The sequence below is a fragment of the Bos indicus x Bos taurus genome, chromosome 25 (assembly GCF_003369695.1).
Source record: "Bos indicus x Bos taurus breed Angus x Brahman F1 hybrid chromosome 25, Bos_hybrid_MaternalHap_v2.0, whole genome shotgun sequence".
In the NCBI taxonomy this organism is placed as follows: Eukaryota; Metazoa; Chordata; class Mammalia; order Artiodactyla; family Bovidae; genus Bos; species Bos indicus x Bos taurus.
In genome coordinates this window covers 28,033,720-28,046,151 of record NC_040100.1, presented here as the reverse complement: position 1 = coordinate 28,046,151, position 12,432 = coordinate 28,033,720, and the positions used below count along the sequence as shown (strand labels likewise).

General features: G+C 49.0%; 1 protein-coding gene across 4 annotated transcripts in view; it reads left to right on the top strand.

The window, feature by feature from the left end:
• ABCC1 (ATP binding cassette subfamily C member 1) overlaps positions 1 to 12,432 on the top strand; it is a 152,075-nt gene that overhangs the window by 135,738 nt on the left and 3,905 nt on the right. For all 4 annotated transcript variants that reach the window (XM_027528199.1, XM_027528197.1, XM_027528198.1 and 1 more), the window contains 5 exons: positions 5,485 to 5,684; positions 7,083 to 7,209; positions 7,786 to 7,887; positions 10,476 to 10,622; positions 11,846 to 12,004. In XM_027528199.1, coding sequence (XP_027384000.1) covers positions 5,485 to 5,684; positions 7,083 to 7,209; positions 7,786 to 7,887; positions 10,476 to 10,622; positions 11,846 to 12,004 — 735 coding nt within the window. The remainder of the gene's footprint in view (positions 1 to 5,484; positions 5,685 to 7,082; positions 7,210 to 7,785; positions 7,888 to 10,475; positions 10,623 to 11,845; positions 12,005 to 12,432) is intronic.

The window sequence follows — 12,432 nt, the reverse complement described above, 5'->3', positions numbered from 1 at the left end:
CCTGGGTGGGGAAGATCCCCTGGAGGAGGGCATGGCAACTCACTCCAGTACTCTTGCCTGGAGAATCCCATGGACAGAAGAAACTGGTGGGCTACAGTCCATAGGGTCACACACAGTCAGACATGACTGAGTCGACTTAGCACGCACGCACACATCTGACAGCTTCATGAGTTTGGTAGCTTCAGAGTCCTTCACTGTTTGGTTTTGGGGGTTTTTTTGTGTATGTGTTTCTGTCATCTTTGCTTTCCGTTGTTAAGTTGGTTTCATGGTCCAAGATGGCTGCTGGAGCTCCAGCCATCACAAATAAGCTCAAGAAAGGTGAACAGAGTAAGGGAGCACTTGATGGCTGTGTCAGCTTCACTGTGGTGCTTCCAGTTAACAGATCAACATGTTGAGGTCCAGGGGGCAGAACTGGGAATGTGAATTCACATCTGATGTAATCGTCACTGTGCTTTCCTGCCCCTGAAAAGGACACCTTTTTACCTTGCTCATGCTGATTCTAAGTGTTCTAAATTCAGAGTCATCAAATACATGTATGTTAGTAAACATTTTTTTTAATTAAAAAAAGCAGCTGCAGCATACACGCTAACGGACTGCTGTTTAGATGGGAGCCTAATAACTGTTGCACAAAATAAGAATAAGAAGCCACAGGGTGCTCTGTACCTCACACTGCACTGTGTGTGGCCTGTTGGTGTGGGTTCCTGGAGGCCTTGGCCGGGTCAGCCAGACCCCACACCCTAACACACTGTGGCTGGGCATCACGCTGTGGCCCAGCATTGGTGAATGTGAACAAAGATGGAATCAGAGCACATCCAGTTCCCAGACCCTCTCTGTGTTCTCTTTAAGTCGAGCCAGCTTTTGTGGAAAGTCCTCCAGCTGCATTTATCAAAAATGTTACCCGTGTTCTGACCCTGGCTGGACCTTTTCCTGGAGGACCCAATTCAAAAGAACAAAAGAGGAGGCCCAGGGTGATGTTCAGGGCAGCTCAGATGCCTGCCAGCAGCAGGGCCTTGAGCACACCGTGGGTAATGTGGCAATGGACTGCTGACATCCCTCTAACAGGAGAACTGGGAACACACTGTTTCGGCACCAACAGTTTTATTTTTAAACAACAAAGGGAAAGAAGTTAGCCAAGACCCATGTTGTCGGCACACTGTCATTATAACTAAGACAAAATGCGTAATGTGCGTGGGCAGGACTGGAAATGGAGGTAGAAAAATGAAAACACTGCCTTACTAATCCTTAGAGATCATGGGAGGATTTTTTTCATAGCTTTTAACTATATATTGTTCAGTGGCTAAGTCATGTTAAATTCTTTGTGACCCCTTGGACTGCAGCACACCAGGCTTCCTTGTCCTTCATCCTCTCCCAGAGTTTGCTCAAACTCATGTCCATCGAGTTGGTGATGCCATCCAGCCATCTCATCCTCTGTCGCCCCTTTCTCCTCCTGCCCTCAAGTCTTTCCCAGCATCAGGGCCTTTTCCAGTGAGTCAGCTCTTTACATCAGGTGGCCAAAGTATTGGAGCTTCAGCATCAGTCCTTCCAGTGAACCTTCAGGGTTGATTTCCTTTAACTCAGCAGTCTCACTCAGTGTGTGTGCTAGGAAAGGGACTTCCTTGGTGATCCAGCAGCTAAGATTCTGAGCTCCCAATACAGGGGGCCTGGGTTCTATCCCTGGCTGGGGAACTAGATCCCACATAAAACAACTAACAGTTTGAATGGTGCAACTGAAGATCCACGTGCCACAGCAAAGAGCGAAGAGCCCTCGTGCCTCAACTAGGACTTGGCACAGCCAAATAAATAAACTTAAAAACAACAACAAAAAAGAAGAGACTGTATCACAGAAACAAATCGGCTAGAATGTGCTTAGCGTTTTGATTCATAATTACCCCAAATGTCCGTCACAGGAGGATGGATGCATACACTGTGGTATATTTATACAAAGGATGTGACCCAGCAGTAGAGAGGAATGAGCTACTCATACATACAAGAAGGATGAGTCTCAGAGATACTATATCGATCAGAATAAGCCAGACACAAAAGAGTACATTTGTGTGATTCTGTTCTTATGAAGCTGAAGAACAGGCATGAGCAATGAAATAGAAGTCAGAATAGTGGCTCTACGGGGAATTGACTGTGAGAGAACGTGAGGGAATTTCCTAGATTCTGATCCGGTGGTGCATATACAGGTGTAGATAAATGTTAAATTCACCAAGCTGTAAAGATTTAGTACACTTTCCAGTGGAAGTAAGTTGCATCTCAAAAAGTGCCTTTTAAGGATGTATGTGTGTAAGGGTGGATGTTCTTTCTCTCTCTCTGGAAAAGAATTAAAACATTATACACTGAAATCAGAGTATGCTTATCTCAGGATCATAGACTTAATGTAATGTTTTTCTAATCATCCTATCTATATCACTTGAAAAAAATTTTAAATGGATATACATTAGTGTATATCTAATATACATGAATTGTTTATTATATCAGAGAAGGCAATGGCACCCCACTCCAGTACTCTTGCCTGGAAAATCCCATGGACGGAGGAGCCTGGTGGGCTGCAGTCCATGGGGTCGCTAGGAGTCGGACACGACTGAGCGACTTCACTTTCACTTTTCACTTTCATGCATTGGAGAAGGAAATGGCAACCCACTCCAGTGTTCTTGCCTGGAGAATCCCAGGGACGGGGGAGCCTGGTGGGCTGCCATCTGTGGGGTCACACAGGGTCGGACACGACTGAAGCGACTTAGCAGTAGCAGCAGCAGTATATTATATACACTATAATTATACTATATTAATAATTAATATACACTAATATAGAAGAGGGCTTCTCTTATAGCTCAGTTGGTAAAGAACATGCCTGCAATGCAGGAGACCTGGGTTCAATCCCTGGGTTGGGAAGATCCTCTGGAGAAGGGAAAGGTTACCCACTCCAGTATTCTAGCCTGGAGAATTCCAGGGACTATACAGTCCATGCATGGGGTTGCAAAGAGTTGGACACGACTGAGCGACTTTCACTTTCACTTTCAAATATAGAAGAAAAGCTATGACCAACCTAAACAGCATACTAAAAAGCAGAGACATTACTTTGCTGACAAAGGTCTGTCTAGTCAAAACTATGGTTTTTCCAGTAGTCATATATGGATGTGAGAGTTGGACTATAAAGAAAGCTGAGTGCTGAACAATTGATACTTTTGAACTATGGTGTTGGAGAAGACTCTTGAGAGTCCCTTGGACTGCAAGGAGATCCAACCAGTCCATCCTAAAGGAGATCAGTCCTGGGTGTTCATTGGAAGGGCTGATGTTGAAGCTGAAACTCCAATACTTTGGCCACCTGATGCAAAGAACTGACTCATTAGAAAAGACCCTGATGCTGGGAAAGATTGAAGGGAGGAGGAGGAAGGGACGACTGAGGATGAGATGGTTGGATGGCATCACCGACTCGATGGACATGAGTTTGAGCAAGCTTTGGGAGTTGGTAATGGAAAGGGAAGCCTGGTGTGCTGCAGTCCACGGGGTTGCAAAGAGTCTGACAAAACTGAGCAACTGAACTGATACATTAGTGTTTGCAAGTCAGTTTTAAGAAAAGGAATGTAAGAGGTAAGGTGATGTGGAATTCTGTTGGGGCTTCCAGGTTGTTGGAATAAGTCATTTCTACCCCCGGAATTGCATGGCATCTGTGAAAATTCCCTGGCACTTCCCTTAGTGTCTTAGCTCTCAGCCCAAGCCCAGCACAAGACAGGTGTAGGTTGAACATTCATTTTCACTCATGAGCACCAGGCACTCCTTGGAAGAATCAGGAGAGTCCACGGGGTGGATTCTCTCCAGGAATAGAGCTTAAAAGGAAAGCTAATAATTATTTTTTAAAAATCAGACTATTCCATAACAAAAATAAGTCTTGGGTTCACTTTTTAGAGGAAATAAAATTCAGAGGACATGACAATTGGAGTAAGTTGAGCAGGTCAAACATTTTAGAGCAGTTTCCATCCAGGAGGAAAGAAAGTCGGGAGAGGAGGTGATCCCAGGAGAGGGTAATGGGGGCAGATGCCAGGGTCCTTGAGCCAGACCACGGGGTCTGGACTGTGTCCCAAGGCAGTGAGAGCCGCCGGAGGACAGGTGGCATCTGACCATGTGCAGGGATTGGCAGAACCCCTGATCTGAGGTGGCCCGGGTTGGTGTGACCCCTGGGTTAGTTCTCAGAGTTTATGGGGCCCCCAGAGGGCTCCCCAACATGTGGTTCAAATTCCCATGTGAGCTGACATCCAGAAAAAAATTTGGAGAACCCGTAAGAGCCACCCACTCTGTTCAGTGTTCTCCATGAAAGGTCTCTGCCCCTAAAGATGGCCAGGGCACCCAGAACAGCCCAGGAGGCAGAAGACATGTCCCTCAGCACCTGTGTTCATTTGCCCTGCTCTGCTGTTGAAGCCAGTGCAGACATGTTACATCTTCAGCACATCCGGGAGAGGGAACTTCGGTCTCAGCGGGTCCTTTTGTACAGATGCAGAAACTGAAGCCAGGAGAACAGAGGTGTCTTCAGATGGCCAGTCCAGCCTCTGTCACAGCTCCTCAGTGCTCCCAGTGGGCTCTTGTTCTGTCTCTTAACAAGCTGAACACCCGGGTTAGGGCAGGAGTAGAGTGGATATGGTCTCTGTCCATGGGGATAGGCAGAGGCAGGGTTTATGCTGAGCTCTGCTTGTCCTAAAGCAATGCTGTGGGGTCCATAAACTCTCGAGGTCAGTGGCATCAGAGAGGCCATGCCGTGTTGAGGTCAACACTTTGAGGCTGGACTGCTGGTGTTTGAATCCCAGCTCTGCCACTTCCTAGCCACATGGCCGTAGGGAAGAGGTTGACCTCAGTTTACTCCTTGTGAAACAGGATTGAGCGCCTTATAGGTTTTTGATGAAGATTAAAGAGCTGATGGCTGTGAAGGTGCTTAAAGCAGTCCTGGGATGCTGGGCTCCACGTGTAGTGTAGTGAAAGTCACTCAGTCGTGTCCGACTTTCTGCGACCCCGTGGACTGTACAGTCCATGGAATTCTCCAGGCCAAAATACTGGAGTGGGTAGCCTTTCCCTTCTCCAGGGGATCTTCCCAACCCAGAGATCAAACCCAGGTCTCCTGCATTGCAGGCGATTCTTTGCCAGCTGAACCACAAGGGAAAGCCCAAGAATACTGGAGTGGGTAGCCTAGCCCTTCTCCAGCGGATCTTCCCAACCCAGGAATTGAACCAGGGTCTCCTGCATTGTAGGCAGATTCTTTACCAGCTGAGCTACCAGAGATCCGGGCTCCACTGGAGCGTGAGCTATTATCATCACTGCTGCCGCCCTGGTTATTCTTGTAGTCAGTACACCTGCCGTTCCTCGGGTGAAAGCAGCCCCGGTCCAGCATTCCGCCCCCAGAGGGGTCATTTACGTCCAGACTTTCTCCAGCATGGCCCTGGAAGGATGGGATGAGGGGCCCCTCGCCCACCTCTGGTCCGTTCTCTCCCGCAGAGGTTCTACGTGGCCTCCTCCCGGCAGCTGAAGCGCCTGGAGTCGGTCAGCCGCTCGCCGGTTTATTCCCACTTCAACGAGACCTTGCTGGGCGTCAGCGTTATCCGCGCCTTCGAGGAGCAGGAACGCTTCATCCGCCAGAGCGACCTGAAGGTGGACGAGAACCAGAAGGCCTACTACCCCAGCATCGTGGCCAACAGGTGGGCGCGGGGCTGTGGGGGAGGCTCCCGGAGCGGGGCGGTGGGGCCCAGCGCCGGCCTCTCGGGAGGGAGGCTTGGACTCGGCGAGAGGAGAGGACGGAAGGACCATTAGAAAGAGGAGCGCGGTCAGCCCGCATGTTGCCGCAGGGGCCGCTGAAGCGCAGGTGCAGGGAGTTCTGAGTCGGGAGATGCCGCAGGGCAATCCTTCCGCCGTGCCCCTGGTGACACAGGACCATCGGTGACGGCGGCCTTGGCTCCTGAGTGTTCTCGTCACATGCTTCTCTTCACCCCCGCCCCCGGGTGATGAGTGTGGGAAGCAGTTTTATTAGTAATAGTATTAGGTTAGACCGTGTGAAATTGCCCTTTGGGGGGATCAAGCATGGTTGAATAGCATCGGGCTTAAAAAGGAGTAGAAGTTGGCTAATTATTGATTGAATCTAGAACATCCCATCCTCACTTGCTTACATCCTAAGATGTTTTTTGAGATGTGAGAAAGGGAAGACTCCGGGGAGGGGTCAGAGCACCCTGGCAGTGACCCACTGCACACCGCATAATCCCTGAGTGTGAGACGGGCAGGAAGATAGGGCATTGCTGGAAAGACCTTGCAATTCCCTTGCAGAGTTTGTTTGGGGAGTTTGTTGAAATCTGGATTTCTGTGGGAATAACTCACCCTGAGGATCCGTCACATGGATCTTTAAGAATGTGGTGGGAAAAAAAACAGATTGCTAATACTGCCTCTCTAGAATGCTTTACATTTTCAAACAAAAACAGTGTTCCTATGTGATAGCATACAAAAGTTAGCTTTAAACATGTAGATCTGTCTGTATTTTAAGGGAAAGATAATACATTTTAATGTTTCTAAAATAGTGGTGATCTAGGTCTGGGGACCCTTTGGCTGTGCTGGCTGTGTTTATTTCTCACTTTCCCCTCCCCCCACTCCTGCCAAGAGACATTTGTTTTAAATCAGGGGTGCCTCTCAGAGTTGATGATTTTTCTAAGCATTTTGGAAGTTTCTGAGACATCTTTTTTTAAAAATGCACACATGGGTGTATTTTTAAGGTTTCATTGAGAAAAGGTTGGCTCTTAAGAAAGCAAGTTTCAGTTTCCTGGGAGGATCACTTCTGGAAAACTCTATTTTAGTCCCTGGGGTTGCCAGACCAATGAGGAATTCCTGAAATTGTGTCCTTCAGCCCTTCTTCCCCATGCCCCATGAACTGGGCAAACAAGGCCTCTCTTAGGAACTATTGGGGAATTATTTCAGTAAGCAGAGTGGCCACCCAGCCTCCCCACCCCCACCCTCAACCGGAAACCAAGCCTCTGAGAAGCTGACCTGGGCGTGTGTGTCTGTGTGTGTGTGTGTGTCCGTGTCCCTGTCCCTCTGCCTGTGTCTCCATGCAGGTGGCTGGCCGTGCGGCTGGAGTGTGTGGGCAACTGCATCGTCCTGTTCGCCTCGCTGTTTGCCGTGATTTCCCGGCACAGCCTCAGTGCAGGCTTGGTGGGCCTCTCGGTGTCTTACTCCCTGCAGGTAAGATGGGCGCACTCCCAGGTGGACTTTTCTAATCCTCTTGCTGGGGAGCCGGTTGTTAGGCACTTGGCCCTTTACTTTGAATCTCTGTGGGTGTGGGGGAAGGGGACGAGGGCTAAGTGGAGTTGAGGTGCAGCTCTAGAGCCCAGTGACTGACTGAAGCAGGGGAGAAATCAGAGGTGCAGCCAGAACTCCCCCATCAGCCAAGGAGCGTCCCTGACGGCCTGAGAGGATGCCTCCAGCTACCAGAAGAATGCACTCAATACTATAAATTTCCCTCGAGGCCCTGCTTTAGCTGCATCTCCCAAATTTCGTCGTGGTGTGTTTTCTTAACTATCACCTGGTTGGGAATACCATCTCGTTTCCTTTCTGATTGCTTGTGTAGCCCCGCGGGTTATTTTGAAATGTGGCGCTGGGATAAGAGACGCACAGTAGCAGGTCTGGCCATGGTATCTGAGGTAGCTGTCTTCTGGGCCTTCATTATCTGAAACATTTCATAATTCATGCTGCCTTCGTGAGAAGAAAACAACTCATGCTCACTCTAGACGCTCCATCGGATGACTCTTCCCCTCACAGGTCACCACATATTTGAACTGGCTCGTTCGGATGTCGTCCGAGATGGAGACCAACATTGTGGCCGTGGAGAGACTCAAGGAATATTCGGAAACTGAGAAGGAGGTAACGTAAGCCCCCTGGCCTGACGTCTTGACCATGATCTTCAGTGTAACTTGACGCAGAAGAATCCTCTGAACCGCAGCATGTGCCTCCTGCAGGCAGCCTCCACCTGACCAAAAAAAAACCCCTCTGTTATTTGTTACATGTTTTGAATGGGGACTTCCATTACGCAAAATGAATCATACTAATTTTCTCTTTAGATTTAAAAGTTAAGTACAAGTGAGTCATTTAAAAATACCAGGTATCAGTAACAAGAGAGTCAGGATATGGATATTGCACAAATCATGCTATTATTGGCAAGGAGTTCACTGAAGTTTGGGAAACCCTGCAGTTATTTAACCCAAGTCCTCATTTTATGGTTGGAGGAAAAGGGCACGTAGTGAGGGACGACGGCTGGTCTGAGGTCAAGTCCGTGGTCAGTAGGACAGCTGGGAGTAGGACCCAAGGCTCTGGTGTCACGTTGCCCCTAATAACTGCCTTATTCTGTCTGCACACCATCTCTGAATAGCAGGAGCTGTGTTAATGACAGTAGCAGTAATGCCTGGCGATAACTCCATCCCACCACCACCAAGAGTAATAGGGACACACATTGTGCCCTTGTGTGGTGTCAGGCCCTGTGCTAGACAGTCTGTGTAGAATAATCCATTTGTCCTTTACACAACCTTGCAACTCACCTTCTACTATCACCCCCATTTTGCAGGTGAGTAAACAGACACAGAGAGGATAAGATCACATGGGCTTGCTTCCCTGTAGCTCAGACGGTAAAGAATCTGCATGCAATGTAGGAGACCAGGGTATGATCCCCTTCCCAAGGGTCGGGAAGATCCCTTGGATAAGGGAATGGCAACCCACTCCAGTGTTCTTGCCTGGAGAATCCCATGGACAGAGGAGCCTAGTGTGCTACAGTCCACGGAGTCTCAAAGAGTTGGACATGAGTGACTATCACTGCATTCCAAAAAAATGCCCCCCAGGAATGAAACTAAAGGGACCCTGGTTAGAGTCTGACTTAGGGATTCACTGAAGTGACCTGTGCCAAGTCTTTGCATTCGGTGAACCAGGGCCCACCTCATCAGAGAGCATTCTTCAGAATGGTGTGAGTGCCCCCTGTGGACATAAGAGCACATTACACCAGCAGGTTCCCACCCTACCTTGATTTATTTATATCAGCTTTTGAGGTATAATTCATATGCCATGCAGTTCACTCATTTAAAGTGTGAAATTCAGTTTTTTACTTTTAAAAATACTTATTTTCACTACTTTTAATTATTTATAGTTTTAGAATAAGAGCAAATTTTAAAAATACAAGAAAAAGATCACCCAGAGTCTTACCACTATTAAAATGTATGTTTACTTACGTGTTTGTATATATTACATACGATATATATTTACAGGTACAAAGTTCCACCAATTTCTCTCAAGTCTCCTCCGTGTTCTTATAGCAGTGTCTCCTTATTTACATGAGGGGTGTAAAAAAATTAAGAAGTTTATGGGGGAGAAAGGATGGAAGCCCTCTTTCATTGTCCTCTCCATTCCTCTTCCCTGAAGAGAGTCCGGAGCATAGCCCAGAGCATTTCCAGGTGTAGACCTCAGGAAATGTGAACTGAACGAAGTAGCTCTTCAGAAATAGGGGCTGTGTGACTCCAGGCAAGCTGCTTTCACTCTCTGTGTTTCAGTTTCCTCGTGTGTAAACTGGGGATGGAAAAGGACTCCACTCTGGGGATTGTAGTGAGGATTAAAGGAGTCATGTGATAGAGTGACCGTTGAGTGTTGGCTGCTGCTTTTATTGTCGCCCTCCAGGCCATGGACTTCCCTGGTGGCTCAGACCGTAAAGCGTCTGCCTACAATGCGGGAGACCGGGGTTCAATCCCTGGGTTGGGAAGATCCTCTGGAGAAGGCAGTGGCACCCCTCTCCAGTACTCTTGCTGGGAAAATCCCATGGACGGAGGGGCGTGATAGGCTGCAGTCCATGGGGTCGCAAAGAGTCGGACACGACTGAGCGACTTCACTTTCACTTTCCAGGCCTTCGAAGCCATCAGAGTATCTCCCCTTTAGCTTTGTGTCTGTCTAGAGGAGACCGCCCATTCATTGATTCAGTCCACAGATGTTTATTGAGCACCTCCTACGTGCTCTGGGCTCTAGGATGTAGCAGTGAACAAGTGAAAGAACCTGTTCTTGTAGAGGGGCTGTTCCAGTGGCGTGTGGGTGACAGAATACAGAGATACTTGCTTAAAATGCCAGGAGGTGGTGAGTGCTCTCAAAGAGAAAGGACACAGAGAATGTGGGATAAGAGGAGCCTAGGGCTCGGAGGGTGGTTGCATTAACCTGGGATCCACAGCCGTCAAGCAGGCCGAGGGGGTAGTTTGGCACAGAATGTTCCAGGCAGAAGCCACAAGTGCAAAGGCCCAGAAGCAGCACACGTGGGTGTGTTTAGGGAACAGTCCAGAAGTCAGTGCAGGAGCAGTGAGGCAGTGAGTGGGAAGGAGGGGGCCGTGAGGTCAGAGGGGTCATGGAAGCTGCTCACGTGGAGCCCTGGGCCACGTGAGACGGACTTCAGACCCCTCACGCCCACCCACTGCCCGCTGTCATCGCAGGCTCCCTGGCAAATCCAGGATATGGCACCGCCCAAGGACTGGCCCCAGGTGGGCCGAGTGGAGTTCCGGGACTACGGCCTGCGGTACCGAGAGGACCTGGACTTGGTTCTGAAGCACATCAACGTCACCATCGACGGTGGGGAGAAGGTGGGTGCCCCTCGACTCCTCCCCGTCCGTGGGCAGGCACAGGCTGCCACCAGGTTTTCCATGCCCCGAACCACAGGATGGAGGGGGAGAGCCTTTGGCAGTAAAATCTGCTCAGAGCGTCCCAACTGCACACTGGTAGCCCAGGAGCCAGAGGAGATACGTTTTGGAAGTTGCCAATACTGAAAAATCTGGAATGTTTTATGTTAAAAAAAAAAAATCCATTTCCTGCTTTTCTTGAAAGATCAGAACTTCTGGCAGCACCGGGCCCATCCTCCCCACCTGGCTCTTTCTAGATAAAGACGTGAGCCTCCCAGTTTACTGACTAGTCCCTTCCTCCCCTTATCTTGTGCCCCCTTGGCCCCTAGGCCTCTAGAATAGAAAGATGCCCTCCTCACTACTGGGGACAGCTCAAGGGGATCGCTGCTCCGATAGGACGTCCTTGCCCTGAGACCCTCAGACCTTCCTGAGGAATCAGACCGAGGGTCTTTCTGGCCATTTGCCAGAGGCCAGTGTTTCTTTCTTCTCTGAACCTGCAGGAGTTGTTAAACACCCAATCGGGAGGCCCAGAATCTTCCGTTCCCATGAGAGAGTTTCTCCAACTTGTAACAGAGGAGGAACAGAGTGGGCGGTGTTCTCATGGAGGCTTTCTGGCTTATGTTGCATAATGAAGCTGCCCTGTGAGTTGCTGTCCCAGGGCGCAGGAGCCTGCCTCTCTGGAGCCCAGATGAGAAGGGGAGAGTTTTGCCTGGAACGTCAGTCATTAGCCATTAAGTGGGGAGCCCAGCTCCCTCAAGAGGATAAGTGGAGGCCAGGTCGTACCCGTGACCTCTGCTCACTCAGCTGGGATACAGGGGCATCTTCCTGAACCTTTGAGATATTCCAACACCTCAGGATGGGGAAACTCACCATCATAGAACTGAAAAACCATTTGATTGTTACTTAATACTGTCTTGAGTTGCAAATAACTAACTTATTAAAGGAACTGATTATAATTTTAATTTCTAAAAAGAGCTGGCAGAGAGAAGGAAGTCCTTCTTGACCTTTGCCCAAAACAGCCCCTAAAGGAATGTCTCTGGAAACTGCTGAGGGGAGTAGAATACTGGGGGGAAGGATGGGTTGACCAGATGACTGAACTGCTCTGTGGCTGGTACTTAATGCAAGGGGTAGGAGGTCAGCCCAGATACGAGCGTTCCCACTTCATGCGGGCCCTTCCTGCCCCACAGGTTGGCATCGTGGGGCGGACAGGAGCCGGGAAGTCATCCCTGACCCTGGGCTTGTTTCGGATCAAAGAGTCAGCCGAGGGAGAGATAATCATTGATGACATCAACATCGCCAAGATCGGCCTGCATGACCTCCGCTTCAAGATCACCATCATCCCCCAGGTGGGCGGGGTCACACTGAAAGTGACGCATGTGTGTTTTCAGAACAGATGGACGTTTGTTCCTGCTTTGTGGTTTTCATGACTTTTTACTGAAAGTATGCTGTGTTTCTTCATGGAATCTCCCCTTTGCACATAATGAACAGGGAGAATTAAGTAGGTTTCATTCATTCCTTCACTCCTGCCACCCAGTAGGCAGTGTCCTAAGCATCTCACAGCATCCAGTTAAGACACTGGCTTCTCTGCTGGACAGGAATCTCTCACCGTCCCAAGAGCTAGGCGAGAAAGATGAATTTTCTAGACTGATTCCTGTAGGTGGCGATTGCATAGTATGTTGCCCTTTAGTATTGTGTTGCCTTAAATTTCTTCTCAGATTTTAATTTGGAGGCAGGAGATGGAGCGGAATCCATGTACCTTGGAATTAGGAATTGC